We start from the raw sequence: 16826 nt of genomic DNA, 5'->3' as shown, positions 1-16826 counted from the left end.
TGTTGTATGGCGCAACTGGTATCAGGACCTGTAGTGGTGGTGTGAAGTGCAGCAGAAGTGTTCTCTGTCCATTGTTGTTGTATGGCGCAACTGTATCAGGACCTGTAGTGGTGGTGTGAAGTGCACAGCAGAAGTGTTCTCGTTCCATTGTTGTTGTATGGGCAAACTGTATCAGGACTGTAGTGGGGTGGAAGTGCAGCAGAAGTGTTCTCTGTGTCCATTGTTGTTGTATGTCGCAACTGTATCAGGACCTGTAGTGGTGTGTGAAGTGCAGCAGAAGTGTTCTCTGTTCCATTGTTGTTGTATGCGCAACTGTATCAGGACTTGTAGTGGTGGTGTGAATTGCAGCAGAAGTGTCTCTGTTCCATTGTTGTTGTATGGCGCAACTGTATCAGGACTGTAGTGGTGGTGTGAATTGCAGCAGAAGTTTCTCTGTACCATTGTTGTTGTATGGCGCAACTGTACTTAGTACCAGACTGTGGTGGAAGTGCAGCAGAAGTGTTCTCTGTTCCATTGTTGTTGTATGGCGCAACTGTATAGGACCTGTAGTGGTGGTGTGAAGTGCAGCAGAAGTGTTCTCTGTTACCATTGTTGTTGTATGGCGCAACTGTATTCAGGACCTGTAGTGGTGGTGGGAAGTGCAGCAGAAGTGTTCTCTGTACCATTGTTGTTGTATGGCGCAACTGTATTAGGACCTGTAGTGGTGGTGTGAAGTTGCAGCAGAAGTGTTCTCTGTTACCATTGTTGTTGTATGTCGCAACTGTATTAGGACCTGTAGTGGTGGTGTGAAGTGCAGCAGAAGTGTTCTCTGTTACCACTGTTGTTGTATGGCGCAACTGTATTAGGACCTGTAGTGGTGGTGAGAAGTGCAGCAGAAGTGTTCTCTGTTCCATTGTTTGTTGTATGTCGCAACTGTATAGGACCTGTAGTGGTGGTGTGAAGTGCAGCAGAAGTGTTCTCTGTTACCATGTTGTTGTATGGCACAACTGTATTAGGACGTGTACTTGTGATTGGAGTTGCAGCAGAAGTGTTCTCTGTTCCATTGTTGTTGTATGGCGCAACTGTATTAGGACCTGTAGTGGTGGTGGGAAGTGCAGCAGAAGTGTTCTCTGTTCCATTGTTGTTGTATGGCGCAACTGTATTCAGGACCTTGTAGTGGTGGTGTGAAGTGCAGCAGAAGTGTTCTCTGTTCCATTGTTGTTGTATGGCGCAACTGTATTCAGGACCTGTAGTGGTGGTGTGAAGTGCAGCAGAAGTGTTCTCTGTTCCATTGTTGTTGTATGGCGCAACTGTATCAGGACCTGTAGTGGTGGTGTGAAGTTGCAGCAGAAGTGTTCTCTGTACCATTGTTGTTGTATGGCGCAACTGTATTCAGGACCTGTAGTGGTGGTGTGAAGTTGCAGCAGAAGTGTTCTCTGTTCCATTGTTGTTGTATGGCGCAACTGTATTCAGGACCTGTAGTGGTGGTGTGAGTGCAGCAGAAGTGTTCTCTGTTACCATTGTTGTTGTATGGCGCAACTGTATTCAGGACCTGTAGTGGTGGTGTGAAGTGCAGCAGAAGTGTTTCTCTGTTCCCATTGTTGTTGTATGGCGCAACTGTATTAGGACCTGTAGTGGTGGTGGGAATTGGCAGCAGAAGTGTTCTCTGTTCCATTGTTGTTGTATGGCACAACTGTATTAGGACCTGTACTTGTGATTGGAGTTGCAGCAGAAGTGTTCTCTGTTCCATTGTTGTTGTATGGCGCAACTGTATTAGGACCTGTAGTGGTGGTGGGAAGTGCAGCAGAAGTGTTCTCTGTTCCATTGTTGTTGTATGACACAACTGTATTAGGACCTGTAGTGGTGGTAGGAGTTGCAGCAGAAGTGTTCTCTGTTCCATTGTTGTTGTATGGCGCAACTGTATTCAGGACCTGTAGTGGTGATGGGAAGTGCAGCAGAAGTGTTCTCTGTTCCACTTGTTGTTGTATGGCGCAACTGTATTAGGACCTGTAGTGGTGGTGGGAGTGCAGCAGAAGTGTTCTCTGTTCCATTGTTGTTGTATGGCGCAACTGTATTCAGGACCTGTAGTGGTGGGTGGGAAGTGCAGCAGAAGTGTTCTCTGTTCCATTGTTGTTGTATGGCGCAACTGTATTAGGACCTGTAGTGGTGGTGGGAAGTGCAGCAGAAGTGTTCTCTGTTCCATTGTTGTTGTATGGCGCAACTGTATTAGGACCTGTAGTGGTGGTGGGAGTTGCAGCAGAAGTGTTCTCTGTTCCATTGTTGTTGTATGGCGCAACTGTATTAGGACCTGTAGTGGTGGTGGGAAGTGCAGCAGAAGTGTTCTCTGTTCCATTGTTGTTGTATGCGCAACTGTATCTAGGACCTGTAGTGGTGGTGTGAAGTGCAGCAGAAGTGTTCTCTGTTCCACTGTTGTTGTATGGCGCAACTGTATTAGGACCTGTAGTGGTGGTGGGAAGTGCAGCAGAAGTGTTCTCTGTTCCATTGTTGTTGTATGGCGCAACTGTATTAGGACCTGTAGTGGTGATGGGAAGTGCAGCAGAAGTGTTCTCTGTTCCATTGTTGTTGTATGGCGCAACTGTATTAGGCCTGTAAGTGGTGATTGGGAAGTGCAGCAAGAAGTGTTCTCTGTTCCACTGTTGTTGTATGGCGCAACTGTATTATGACCTGTAGTGGTGGTAGGAAGTGCAGCAGAAGTGTTCTCTGTTCCATTGTTGTTGTATGGCGCAACTGTATTAGGACCTGTAGTGGTGGTGGGAGTTGCAGCAGAAGTGTTCTCTGTTCCACTGTTGTTGTATGGCGCAACTGTATTATGACCTGTAGTGGTGATGGGAAGTGCAGCAGAAGTGTTCTCTGTTCCACTGTTGTTGTATGGCGCAACTGTATTAGGACCTGTTGTGGTGGTGGAGTGCAGCAGAAGTGTTCTCTGTTCCATTGTTGTTGTATGACACAACTGTATTATGACCTGTAGTGGTGGTGGGAGTTGCAGCAGAAGTGTTCTCTGTTCCATTGTTGTTGTATGGCGCAACTGTATTAGGACCTGTAGTGGTGGTGGGAGTTGCAGCAGAAGTGTTCTCTGTTCCATTGTTGTTGTATGGCGCAACTGTATTAGGACCTGTAGTGGTGGTGGGAAGTGCAGCAGAAGTGTTCTCTGTTCCATTGTTGTTGTATGGCGCAACTGTATCAGGACTTGTAGTGGTGGTGTGAAGTGCAGCAGAAGTGTTCTCTGTTCCATTGTTGTTGTATGGCGCAACTGTATCAGGACCTGTAGTGGTGGTGAGAAGTGCAGCAGAAGTGTTCTCTGTATCCATTGTTGTTGTATGGCGCAACTGTATTCAGGACCTGTAGTGGTGGTGAGAAGTGCAGCAGAAGTGTTCTCTGTACCATTGTTGTTGTATGGCGCAACTGTATCAGGACCTGTAGTGGTGGTGTGAATTGCAGCAGAAGTGTTCTCTGTACCACTGTTGTTGTATGGCGCAACTGTATCAGGACTTGTAGTGGTGGTGTGAATTGCAGCAGAAGTGTTCTCTGTTCCATTGTTGTTGTATGGCGCAACTGTATCAGGACCTGTAGTGGTGGTGTGAAGTGCAGCAGAAGTGTTCTCTGTACCATTGTTGTTGTATGGCGCAACTGTATCAGGACCTGTAGTGGTGGTGTGAATTGCAGCAGAAGTGTTCTCTGTACCACTGTTGTTGTATGGCGCAACTGTATCAGGACCTGTAGTGGTGGTGTGAATTGCAGCAGAAGTGTTCTCTGTACCATTGTTGTTGTATGGCGCAACTGTATCAGGACCTGTAGTGGTGGTGAGAAGTGCAGCAGAAGTGTTCTCTGTACCATTGTTGTTGTATGGCGCAACTGTATCAGGACCTGTAGTGGTGGTGTGAAGTGCAGCAGAAGTGTTCTCTGTTCCACTGTTGTTGTATGGCGCAACTGTATCAGGACCTGTAGTGGTGGTGTGAAGTGCAGCAGAAGTGTTCTCTGTTCCATTGTTGTTGTATGGCGCAACTGTATCAGGACTTGTAGTGGTGGTGTGAAGTGCAGCAGAAGTGTTCTCTGTTCCATTGTTGTTGTATGGCGCAACTGTATCAGGACCTGTAGTGGTGGTGAGAAGTGCAGCAGAAGTGTTCTCTGTTACCATTGTTGTTGTATGGCGCAACTGTATCAGGACCTGTAGTGGTGGTGAGAAGTGCAGCAGAAGTGTTCTCTGTACCATTGTTGTTGTATGGCGCAACTGTATCAGGACCTGTAGTGGTGGTGTGAATTGCAGCAGAAGTGTTCTCTGTTCCATTGTTGTTGTATGGCGCAACTGTATCAGGACCTGTAGTGGTGGTGTGAAGTGCAGCAGAAGTGTTCTCTGTTCCATTGTTGTTGTATGGCGCAACTGTATCAGGACTTGTAGTGGTGGTGTGAAGTGCAGCAGAAGTGTTCTCTGTTCCATTGTTGTTGTATGGCGCAACTGTATCAGGACCTGTAGTGGTGGTGTGAAGTGCAGCAGAAGTGTTCTCTGTTCCATTGTTGTTGTATGTCGCAACTGTATCAGGACCTGTAGTGGTGGTGTGAAGTGCAGCAGAAGTGTTCTCTGTTCCATTGTTGTTGTATGGCGCAACTGTATCAGGACTTGTAGTGGTGGTGTGAAGTGCAGCAGAAGTGTTCTCTGTTCCATTGTTGTTGTATGGCGCAACTGTATTAGGACCTGTAGTGGTGGTGTGAATTGCAGCAGAAGTGTTCTCTGTTCCATTGTTGTTGTATGGCGCAACTGTATTAGGACCTGTAGTTGTGGTGGGAAGCGCAGCAGAAGTGTTCTCTGTTCCATTGTTGTTGTATGTCGCAACTGTATCAGGACCTGTAGTGGTGGTGTGAAGTGCAGCAGAAGTGTTCTCTGTTCCATTGTTGTTGTATGGCGCAACTGTATCAGGACCTGTAGTGGTGGTGTGAAGTGCAGCAGAAGTGTTCTCTGTACCATTGTTGTTGTATGGCGCAACTGTATCAGGACTTGTAGTGGTGGTGTGAAGTGCAGCAGAAGTGTTCTCTGTACCACTGTTGTTGTATGTCGCAACTGTATCAGGACCTGTAGTGGTGGTGTGAATTGCAGCAGAAGTGTTCTCTGTACCACTGTTGTTGTATGGCGCAACTGTATCAGGACTTGTAGTGGGGGTGAGAAGTGCAGCAGAAGTGTTCTCTGTTCCATTGTTGTTGTATGTCGCAACTGTATCAGGACCTGTAGTGGTGGTGTGAAGTGCAGCAGAAGTGTTCTCTGTACCATTGTTGTTGTATGGCGCAACTGTATCAGGACCTGTAGTGGTGGTGTGAATTGCAGCAGAAGTGTTCTCTGTTCCATTGTTGTTGTATGGCGCAACTGTATCAGGACCTGTAGTGGTGGTGTGAATTGCAGCAGAAGTGTTCTCTGTTCCATTGTTGTTGTATGGCGCAACTGTATCAGGACTTGTAGTGGTGGTGTGAAGTGCAGCAGAAGTGTTCTCTGTTCCATTGTTGTTGTATGGCGCAACTGTATCAGGACCTGTAGTGGGGTGTGAGAAGTGCAGCAGAAGTGTTCTCTGTTCCATTGTTGTTGTATGGCGCAACTGTATCAGGACCTGTAGTGGTGGTGTGAAGTGCAGCAGAAGTGTTCTCTGTACCATTGTTGTTGTATGGCGCAACTGTATCAGGACCTGTAGTGGTGGTGTGAAGAGCAGCAGAAGTGTTCTCTGTACCATTGTTGTTGTATGTCGCAACTCTATCAGGACCTGTAGTGGTGGTGTGAAGTGCAGCAGAAGTGTTCTCTGTTCCATTGTTGTTGTATGGCGCAACTGTATTAGGACGTGTACTTGTGATTGGAGTTGCAGCAGAAGTGTTCTCTGTTCCATTGTTGTTGTATGGTGCAACTGTATTAGGACTTGTAGTGGTGGTGTGAAGTGCAGCAGAAGTGTTCTCTGTACCATTGTTGTTGTATGGCGCAACTGTATCAGGACCTGTAGTGGTGGTGTTAATTGCAGCAGAAGTGTTCTCTGTTCCATTGTTGTTGTATGGCGCAACTGTATCAGGACCTGTAGTGGTGGTGTGAATTGCAGCAGAAGTGTTCTCTGTTCCATTGTTGTTGTATGGCGCAACTGTATCAGGACCTGTAGTGGTGGTGAGAAGTGCAGCAGAAGTGTTCTCTGTACCATTGTTGTTGTATGGCGCAACTGTATCAGGACCTGTAGTGGTGGTGTGAAGTGCAGCAGAAGTGTTCTCTGTTCCATTGTTGTTGTATGGCGCAACTGTATCAGGACCTTGTAGTGGTGGTGGGAAGTGCAGCAGAAGTGTTCTCTGTATCATTGTTGTTGTATGGCGCAACTGTATCAGGACCTGTAGTGGTGGTGTGAAGTGCAGCAGAAGTGTTCTCTGTACCATTGTTGTTGTATGGCGCAACTGTATCAGGACCTGTAGTGGTGGTGTGAAGTGCAGCAGAAGTGTTCTCTGTACCATTGTTGTTGTATGGCGCAACTGTATCAGGACCTGTAGTGGTGGTGTGAAGTGCAGCAGAAGTGTTCTCTGTACCATTGTTGTTGTATGGCGCAACTGTATCAGGACCTGTAGTGGTGGTGTGAAGTGCAGCATAAGTGTTCTCTGTACCATTGTTGTTGTATGGCGCAACTGTATCAGGACCTGTAGTGGTGGTGTGAAGTGCAGCAGAAGTGTTCTCTGTACCATTGTTGTTGTATGGCGCAACTGTATCAGGACCTGTAGTGGGGGTGAGAAGTGCAGCAGAAGTGTTCTCTGTTCCATTGTTGTTGTATGGCGCAACTGTATCAGGACCTGTAGTGGTGGTGGGAGTTGTAGCAGAAGTGTTTTCTGTTCCATTGTTGTTGTACGGTGGAACTGTATTAGGACCTGTAGTGGTGGTGTAAAGCGCAGCAGAAGTGTTCTCTGTACCATTGTTGTTGTATGGCGCAACTGTATCAGGACCTGTAGTGGTGTGAAGTTCAGCAGAAGTGTTCTCTGTACCATTGTTGTTGTATGTCGCAACTGTATCATGACCTGTAGTGGTGGTGTGAAGTGCAGCAGAAGTGTTCTCTGTACCATTGTTGTTGTATGGCGCAACTGTATCAGGACCTGTAGTGGTGGTGAGAAGTGCAGCATTAGTGTTCTCTGTTCCATTGTTGTTGTATGGCGCAACTGTATTAGGACCTGTAGTGGTGGTGGGAGTTGTAGCAGAAGTGTTCTCTGTTCCATTGTTGTTGTATGGCACAACTGTATTAGGACCTGTAGTGGTGGTGGGATGTGCAGCAGAAGTGTTCTCTGTACCACTGTTGTTGTATGGCGCAACTGTATCAGGACCTGTAGTGGTGGTGTGAATTGCAGCAGAAGTGTTCTCTGTACCACTGTTGTTGTATGGCGCAACTGTATCAGGACCTGTAGTGGTGGTGTGAATTGCAGCAGAAGTGTTCTCTGTTCCATTGTTGTTGTATGGCGCAACTGTATCAGGACCTGTAGTGGTGGTGTGAAGTGCAGCAGAAGTGTTTTCTGTTCCATTGTTGTTGTATGGCGCATATGTATCAGGACCTGTTGTGGTGGTGTGAAGTGCAGCAGAAGTGTTCTCTGTTCCATTGTTGGTGTATGGCGCAACTGTATAAGGACCTGTAGTGGTGGTGTGAAGTGCAGCAGAAGTGTTCTCTGTTCCATTGTTGTTGTATGGTGCAACTGTATTAGGACCTGTAGTGGTGGTGGAAAGTGCAGCAGAAGTGTTCTCTGTTCCATTGTTGTTGTATGGTGCAACTGTATCAGGACTTGTAGTGGTGGTGTGAAGTGCAGCAGAAGTGTTCTCTGTACCATTGTTGTTGTATGGCGCAACTGTATCAGGACCTGTAGTGGTGATGTGAATTGCAGCAGAAGTGTTCTCTGTTCCATTGTTGTTGTATGGCGCAACTGTATCAGGACCTGTAGTGGTGGTGTGAAGTGCAGCAGAAGTGTTCTCTGTACCATTGTTGTTGTATGGCGCAACTGTATTATGACCTGTAGTGGTGGTGTGAAGTGCAGCAGAAGTGTTCTCTGTTCCATTGTTGTTGTATGGCGCAACTGTATCAGGACCTGTAGTGGTGGTGTGAATTGCAGCAGAAGTGTTCTCTGTACCATTGTTGTTGTATGGCGCAACTGTATCAGGACCTGTAGTGGTGGTGTGAAGTGCAGCAGAAGTGTTCTCTGTTCCATTGTTGTTGTATGGCGCAACTGTATCAGGACTTGTAGTGGTGGTGTGAAGTGCAGCAGAAGTGTTCTCTGTTCCATTGTTGTTGTATGGCGCAACTGTATCAGGACCTGTAGTGGGGGTGAGAAGTGCAGCAGAAGTGTTCTCTGTACCATTGTTGTTGTATGGCGCAACTGTATCAGGACCTGTAGTGGTGGTGTGAAGTGCAGCAGAAGTGTTCTCTGTTCCATTGTTGTTGTATGGCGCAACTGTATCAGGACTTGTAGTGGTGGTGTGAAGTGCAGCAGAAGTGTTCTCTGTTCCATTGTTGTTGTATGGCGCAACTGTATCAGGACCTGTAGTGGTGGTGTGAATTGCAGCAGAAGTGTTCTCTGTTCCATTGTTGTTGTATGGCGCAACTGTATTAGTACCAGTAGTTGTGGTGGGAAGCGCAGCAGAAGTGTTCTCTGTTCCATTGTTGTTGTATGTCGCAACTGTATCAGGACCTGTAGTGGTGGTGTGAAGTGCAGCAGAAGTGTTCTCTGTACCATTGTTGTTGTATGGCGCAACTGTATCAGGACCTGTAGTGGTGGTGTGAAGTGCAGCAGAAGTGTTCTCTGTACCACTGTTGTTGTATGTCGCAACTGTATCAGAACCTGTAGTGGTGGTGTGAATTGCAGCAGAAGTGTTCTCTGTACCACTGTTGTTGTATGGCGCAACTGTATCAGGACTTGTAGTGGGGGTGAGAAGTGCAGCAGAAATGTTCTCTGTTCCATTGTTGTTGTATGGCGCAACTGTATCAGGACCTGTAGTGGTGGTGTGAAGTGCAGCAGAAGTGTTCTCTGTACCATTGTTGTTGTATGGCGCAACTGTATCAGGACCTGTAGTGGTGGTGTGAATTGCAGCAGAAGTGTTCTCTGTTCCATTGTTGTTGTATGGCGCAACTGTATCAGGACCTGTAGTGGTGGTGTGAATTGCAGCAGAAGTGTTCTCTGTACCATTGTTGTTGTATGGCGCAACTGTATCAGGACTTGTAGTGGTGGTGTGAAGTGCAGCAGAAGTGTTCTCTGTTCCATTGTTGTTGTATGGCGCAACTGTATCAGGACCTGTAGTGGGGGTGAGAAGTGCAGCAGAAGTGTTCTCTGTTCCATTGTTGTTGTATGGCGCAACTGTATCAGGACCTGTAGTGGTGGTGTGAAGTGCAGCAGAAGTGTTCTCTGTACCATTGTTGTTGTATGGCGCAACTGTATCAGGACCTGTAGTGGTGGTGTGAAGTGCAGCAGAAGTGTTCTCTGTACCATTGTTGTTGTATGTCGCAACTGTATCAGGACCTGTAGTGGTGGTGTGAAGTGCAGCAGAAGTGTTCTCTGTTCCATTGTTGTTGTATGGCGCAACTGTATCAGGACCTGTAGTGGTGGTGTGAATTGCAGCAGAAGTGTTCTCTGTTCCATTGTTGTTGTATGGCGCAACTGTATGAGGACTTGTAGTGGTGGTGTGAAGTGCAGCAGAAGTGTTCTCTGTACCATTGTTGTTGTATGGCGCAACTGTATCAGGACCTGTAGTGGTGGTGTGAATTGCAGCAGAAGTGTTCTCTGTTCCATTGTTGTTGTATGGCGCAACTGTATCAGGACCTGTAGTGGTGGTGTGAATTGCAGCAGAAGTGTTCTCTGTTCCATTGTTGTTGTATGGCGCAACTGTATCAGGACTTGTTGTGGTGGTGAGAAGTGCAGCAGAAGTGTTCTCTGTACCATTGTTGTTGTATGGCGCAACTGTATCAGGACCTGTAGTGGTGGTGTGAAGTGCAGCAGAAGTGTTCTCTGTTCCATTGTTGTTGTATGGCGCAACTGTATCAGGACTTGTAGTGGTGGTGTGAAGTGCAGCAGAAGTGTTCTCTGTATCATTGTTGTTGTATGGCGCAACTGTATCAGGACCTGTAGTGGTGGTGTGAAGTGCAGCAGAAGTGTTCTCTGTACCATTGTTGTTGTATGGCGCAACTGTATCAGGACCTGTAGTGGTGGTGGGAAGTGCAGCAGAAGTGTTCTCTGTTCCATTGTTGTTGTATGGCGCAACTGTATCAGGACCTGTAGTGGTGGTGGGAAGTGCAGCAGAAGTGTTCTCTGTACCATTGTTGTTGTATGGCGCAACTGTATCAGGACCTGTAGTGGTGGTGTGAAGTGCAGCAGAAGTGTTCTCTGTACCATTGTTGTTGTATGGCGCAACTGTATCAGGACCTGTAGTGGTGGTGTGAAGTGCAGCAGAAGTGTTCTCTGTACCATTGTTGTTGTATGGCACAACTGTATCAGGACCTGTAGTGGTGGTGTGAAGTGCAGCAGAAGTGTTCTCTGTTCCATTGTTGTTGTATGTCGCAACTGTATCAGGACCTGTAGTGGTGGTGGGAGTTGTAGCAGAAGTGTTTTCTGTTCCATTGTTGTTGTATGGCACAACTGTATTAGGACCTGTAGTGGTGGTTGGAAGTGCAGCAGAAGTGTTCTCTGTACCATTGTTGTTGTATGGCGCATATGTATCAGGACCTGTAGTTGTGTGAAGTTCAGCAGAAATGTTCTCTGTACCATTGTTGTTGTATGTCGCAACTGTATCAGGACCTGTAGTGGTGGTGTGAAGTGCAGCAGAAGTGTTCTCTGTACCATTGTTGTTGTATGGCGCAACTGTATCAGGACCTGTAGTGGTGGTGAGAAGTGCAGCAGAAGTGTTCTCTGTTCCATTGTTGTTGTATGGCGCAACTGTATTAGGACCTGTAGTGGTGGTGGGAGTTGTATCAGAAGTGTTCTCTGTTCCATTGTTGTTGTATGGCACAACTGTATTAGGACCTGTAGTGGTGGTGGGATGTGCAGCAGAAGTGTTCTCTGTACCACTGTTGTTGTATGGCGCAACTGTATCAGGACCTGTAGTGGTGGTGTGAAGTGCAGCAGAAGTGTTCTCTGTACCACTGTTGTTGTATGGCGCAACTGTATCAGGACCTGTAGTGGTGGTGTGAAGTGCAGCAGAAGTGTTCTCTGTACCATTGTTGTTGTATGGCGCAACTGTATCAGGACCTGTAGTGGTGGTGTGAAGTGCAGCAGAAGTGTTCTCTGTACCATTGGTGTTGTATGGCGCAACTGTATCAGGACCTGTAGTGGTGGTGTGAAGTGCAGCAGAAGTGTTCTCTGTTCCACTGTTGATGTATTGTGCATCTGTATTAGGACCTGTAGTGGTGGTGGAAGTTGTAGCAGAAGTGTTCTCTGTTCCATTGTTGTTGTATGGCGCATATGTATTAGGTCCTTTAGTGGTGATGGGAAGTGTAGCAGGAGTGTTCTCTGTTCCACTGTTGTTATATGGCGCAACTGTATTAAGTCCTGTAGTGGTGGTGGGAGTTGTATCAGAAGTGTTCTCTGTTCCATTGTTGTTGTATGGCACAACTGTATTATGACCTGTAGTGGTGGTGGGAAGTGCAGCAGAAGTGTTCTCTGTACCACTGTTGTTGTATGGCGCAACTGTATCAGGACCTGTAGTGGTGGTGTGAAGTGCAGCAGAAGTGTTCTCTGTTCCATTGTTGTTGTATGGCGCAACTGTATTAGGACCTGTAGTGGTGGTAGGAAATGCAGCAGAAGTGTTCTCTGTTACATTGTTGTTGTATGGTGCAACTGTATTAGGACCTGTAGTGGTGGTGGGAAGTGCAGCAGAAGTGTTCTCTGTTCCATTGTTGTTGTATGGCGCAACTGTATTAGGACCTGTAGTGGTGGTGGGAAACGCAGCAGAAGTGTTCTCTGTTCCATTGTTGTTGTATGGAGCATCTGTATTAGGACCTGTAGTGGTGGTGGGAATTGTAGCAGAAGTGTTCTCTTGTCCATTGCTGGTATATGGCGCAACTGTATTAGGACCTGCAATGGGCTTTGGAAGTGCAGCAAACGTGTTCTCTGTTCCATTGTTGTTGTATGGCGCAACTGTATTATGACCTGTAGTGGTGGTGGGAAGTGCAGCAGAAGTGTTCTCTGTTCCATTGTTGTTGTATGGCGCATCTGTATTAGGACCTGAAGTTGTGGTGGGAAGTGCAGCAGAAGAGTTCTCTGTTCCATTGTTGTTGTATGGCGCTTCTCTATTATGACCTATAGTGGTGATGCGTAGTGCAGCTAAAATGTTCTCTGTACCACTGTTGTTGTATGGTGCATCTGTATTAAGACCTGTAGTGGTGGTGGGAATTGTAGCAGAAGTTTTCTCTGTACCACTGTTGTTATAAGGCGCAGTCGTAGTTGACGTGTGGCTGATTGTCATTGCGTCCTTTGTGGTAATAGTAGGCTTGCTTATAATTGCATCTTTAGTTTGCACATCTTTCGTAGTTGTGAAATTACTGTTTAGCTTGTTGTTAGCTGTGCTAAAATCTGTATCTGTTGTCTCCATTGTCGATGGCAGTGTAATGTAAGCCACTAAGACTATCCATACGTGCCACTTCATTTTAATGTTTTATCCTGTCCGTATTTGTTTCCTTAAAACATAATTGTAGTATATTATGCTTTGTTTATGGCAACAAGTGTGTTTAAAATTTAAAAATGTAATTGTTTCCAAATAATGTCAGAATGTTGGATTAAATAACATTTTGTTTACTTCAATTTATTTAGAAAGACATTTTAGAAAACTTTGCTCACTTTTGAAATTTAAGCTGCACGTTCACAGATTGACCGTTTTGACATTCATTTTTAAAAAGTTTCTTGGAATGAGCTATATTTTTGCGTAATGTGTGGAAACCAGTGACATAAGGCTGCTGACAAAAGATCAGATCGCAGTGTTCGCAGTGTTCATGTTTACATTAAAACAAGATGTATTATGGCTAAAAGCGTAACTAACGCTTTGAGAACAATGAAATTTTTGATTGGTATCCTAACCATTGAGATCTGTTCTATTGTGAGTTAAATTACATGACTAAATTGAAGCCAGTACGTTCAAATTACATAATGTTCAATTTACAAAAGCATTATATTTACAATTCTGTTCTTATCTCCATCGTTGTGTAAAGAGGAATTATTGTTATCCTCATGAATAAATTTTTGTATCATTTGCGAAAAAAATGTTTATCACAAAGTTGTCATGGAAGTCACTCATTACATACAAGTTTAAAAGTGAGACTTACATTAACCTGCATTTCTTATTTTATTGTTTACATAAGCTTGGTATTAGAAGGTTTTACATGTTATCCTTTAAAAAAATGCATATTTCTGTACTTGATATTAATATCTGATCAGCCGAAAGTTGGTAATCAATTTTGACACAAAGAATTGCATGAAAAAAGGTTTTACTTTCTTTGAAACATTACTTATTAGATATTTGCAGTTTTTTGAAGCGCTCATTTTATTTTGTAACGAGAAACATTGTAATGCAATGTCTGATAGGTATCGGGCGGCGACTTATCATATTAAACCAGTTGTCAAACAATCTCTAGTTTTATTTTTTCTTGTCTATTAAAGCCTCGATATCAGGTTTAACTCTTTCATTGTACATATTTTTACAAAATAGCCGGGAAAATGCACTTTCATTTCAATCATATATCTTATGTAACAATAGTTTATTAGCACAAACATTCGAATTTGCCGGATTTCTTTTCCCCAACAAATCCTGTTTCTTTAGATCCACTAACTAATAATGTACAGCTGATGTCATGTCATCCCTATGGTTCAAAAAGACACGGAACAGTTGTTCCAAAGTGGTCTTATAGCCTCGAAAATATATCCGAAAGGAAACTTGTAATCATGTTAATTACGTGCACAATAAGGTTAGGGTTGCTCTTTCCATGTATTTTCCGTGCCAAAAGAAGCCCGTGGAGTTATTCTCAAGTAGCGTTTGCAGACACCCGGGACCATGGTGGATCACCGTACACCGGATATAGTAGCCCTAGCGAGACGTACACAATGATGTTTTCATAGAGACGGTAAGGGTTTGGCCATTTTTTGTTATAAATAACCTAAGTTTGACACAGTTAAGTATCAGTTTATCGAGTAAACAGTAAAGTATGAATCAGCAAATCATATATCTTCAAGATTATTTGTAAACACCGTTAGTTTTGATAAACTTCTTATTCCAATTATAAATTTATTATTATCTCATAATTGTATTGTTAATGCTTTTCCACTTTCCTTAACAATTCAAAGGCATTCAAAAACATCTAAAATGCATTATAATTTCTTGAAGGTCTGATTGAAAGACAATTTAACTGAACTATTTGTGACACATAACAAACTGCTCATCAATCTTAAAGGATTTTAGGTAGCAAAAACGGTCGATCTTTGAACAAACGTTTTCAAATAATCTTACAATGTAGAATTTATTTGAGTTTGAAGAAAGTTATACAGTCATTGATTCGAGTTTCATTTCGTCCCGATAAAGCACTAAGTGCTTGATTGCTCATCTCTTAATATGATAAGTGTTGAAATAATAGTGTTATCAACTATTCTGTTTGAGTTGGTTTCAACTGGCTTTAATCAAGCATTTTTTTCGAGCGTTAAACTTCATTTTTGTTTTATTAAAATGCACTTATTCTTTAGTGTTGATCTTCAAGAAAGTTTAATGCATTTAAGATGTTTTTGAATTGTGCCACAAAAATGAACGTACTTTTTTCATAAAGAGTACCTGTCACAAAAAAAAGAACTTAATCATTCGTTTAAAAGAGTATATGGCACAAACGTTATTAACGTTACTCTTTGTTTATTAAGAGTATCGGTCACAGGAAATGAACGAAATTCTTTGTTTATAAAAGAGTTCATGTCACAAAAATGAACGTAATTCTATGTTTATAAAGAGTACCTATCACAAAAATGAACGTAATTCTATGTTTATAAAGAGTACATGTCCCAAACATGAACGTAGCTATTTGTTTATAAAGAGTTCCTATCACAAAAATGAACGTTATTCTATGTTTATAAAGAGTACCTATCACAAAAATGAACGTACTTCCTTATTCATAAACTTAAGCTCTCATACTAATGAGCCTACTAATTTGTTCATAAGTATTAACTGTTTAATAATTAAAAGTAATTCTTTGTTTATAATATGAAGCTGCCATTAATTAACGTAGTTCTTTGTTGATAAAGAGTAACTGTCATAAAAAAAAGGATTTATGTTCATAGTAAGCAGCTGTCATAAATATCAACACTATTCTTTGTTTTTTTCGGTGTTTTCTTTGCATATTAGAACGTATTTATTTTTTTAATTAAATTAGGCTTACATCCATAAATCTGAAATTCTATCGTTTAGGAAGAGTGACTTCATAAATGTACCGAAATGCCGTATTTAAAAAGAGGTATCTTTCAAAGACCTGAACGAAATGCTTTGTTTAGAAAATGCACGTTTCATAAATCAACTGAAGTGCCTTATTAAAAAAGTGTATGTTTCGAATGCTTTTGTATTTTTTTTTTCAAAAAAAAAAATCCCATTATTCATATTTTCTTTGTTTACGAAATAAGTTTACTGCCTTATAAAGATCGTTAAATATGGAATTTATATAATGTATACTCACTTAAAAATCTATGGCATGTAAAAAGTGTTGTCAAAATGTATAATTGAAATATGCGGCTACCTTTTATATCACGAAGTGTAACTCCTCATTAGATATTGAAACCTCTTTCATATTTATTATTTCTAAACTTTTGATAATTTCGATAATGTCTATTATTAAACCGAGAAAAAATAATTACACGATTATGAACTACGCCTATATCGCTTTCATTGTCTTTTAATTCAAACAAAAAACGTTTAACATTCACCTGTCACGAGGGAATAACTCTTTCTTTTTGAATCAAGTTACTTCTATAGTCCAAATCTGTTTATAGTTCACATGGCCGAAACGATAACGTTTTTGAAACTATATGTAATTATTTTTATAATAACAGTCCTTCATGTTAATTTCAATGAAATCTTCGATATGGGAGCCAGTTTCATTGAAGTAGCAATACAGGATTAGGTTTTATCGGGGCTTCCATCTTAGTCGCCCAAGTTTTATCTACTCTCAATATCTGTATCATAATCGCACAACTGGTTGTACTTTTAAGGCCAAAATATAGTAACACTTGTATCTTCTCGCATTGTACTAAAATTAGCTTAGTCATTGATTATGGTTTTCATGGAAAGGTGTGTATTCTTTTATGTAACTTGTTTTCAATACTAGTATTTATAATATGCTTTACGGTGGTTTATATACAATTATAAGTGAAATAAAAATGATATTTAACTTTTTTCAACATTTAAATAACATTTTGATATTTTGCACTGTTCTGAATTTTAAGCTAACTCTCAATATCATTTCAAACGTCAGCACGCACAGGGCTCGGACACAAAATAAACGTCGTCATTTCCGAAATGACGTTACTTTCGCATACAATTTGGCGGGCTTTTCTTACAATCAACAATAAAAAGAAAAATTGCTGGTTGCAGTGTAAGATGACCCGAAGATGAAAAAGGTTGTTCAGTAACCCAAAAAGGTAATAATTTGAGTAAGTTTTCTTAACCTCCTAGGTTTTAGAAGGAATAATGCAAGTCAGCATCTTGTTTTCACAAGAAATGCAACTATAAATCGCTGGTTGTGTCAACAAGTTAATAACAAGTATGCATGGCCACAGGCACAGGGGCAGGTCAGGCGAATAAGTTATCGAAAGCTTGATAATATTATTTCACATAATAGAGCAGG

At 42.7% G+C, this 16826-nt stretch overlaps 1 protein-coding gene across 1 annotated transcript in view; it reads right to left on the bottom strand.

The window, feature by feature from the left end:
* The window catches only part of LOC128240934 (mucin-5AC-like), a 26123-nt gene extending 13570 nt beyond the window's left edge, over nucleotides 1-12553 (bottom strand). Inside the window, exons 1-6 of the mRNA XM_052957927.1 lie at nucleotides 11254-12553; nucleotides 10432-11136; nucleotides 9157-9264; nucleotides 6685-7839; nucleotides 5634-5966; nucleotides 4958-5215 (exon numbers count right to left, since the gene is read on the bottom strand). Of these exons, the coding sequence (XP_052813887.1) occupies nucleotides 4958-5215; nucleotides 5634-5966; nucleotides 6685-7839; nucleotides 9157-9264; nucleotides 10432-11136; nucleotides 11254-12553 (3859 nt within the window). The remainder of the gene's footprint in view (nucleotides 1-4957; nucleotides 5216-5633; nucleotides 5967-6684; nucleotides 7840-9156; nucleotides 9265-10431; nucleotides 11137-11253) is intronic.
* Nucleotides 12554-16826: the final 4273 nt, after the last annotated feature.

The sequence above is a fragment of the Mya arenaria genome, chromosome 7, assembly GCF_026914265.1.
Source record: "Mya arenaria isolate MELC-2E11 chromosome 7, ASM2691426v1".
NCBI lineage: Eukaryota > Metazoa > Mollusca > Bivalvia > Myida > Myidae > Mya > Mya arenaria.
Note: the sequence above shows the minus strand (reverse complement) of the source record. Positions and strands in the feature narration are given on the sequence as shown.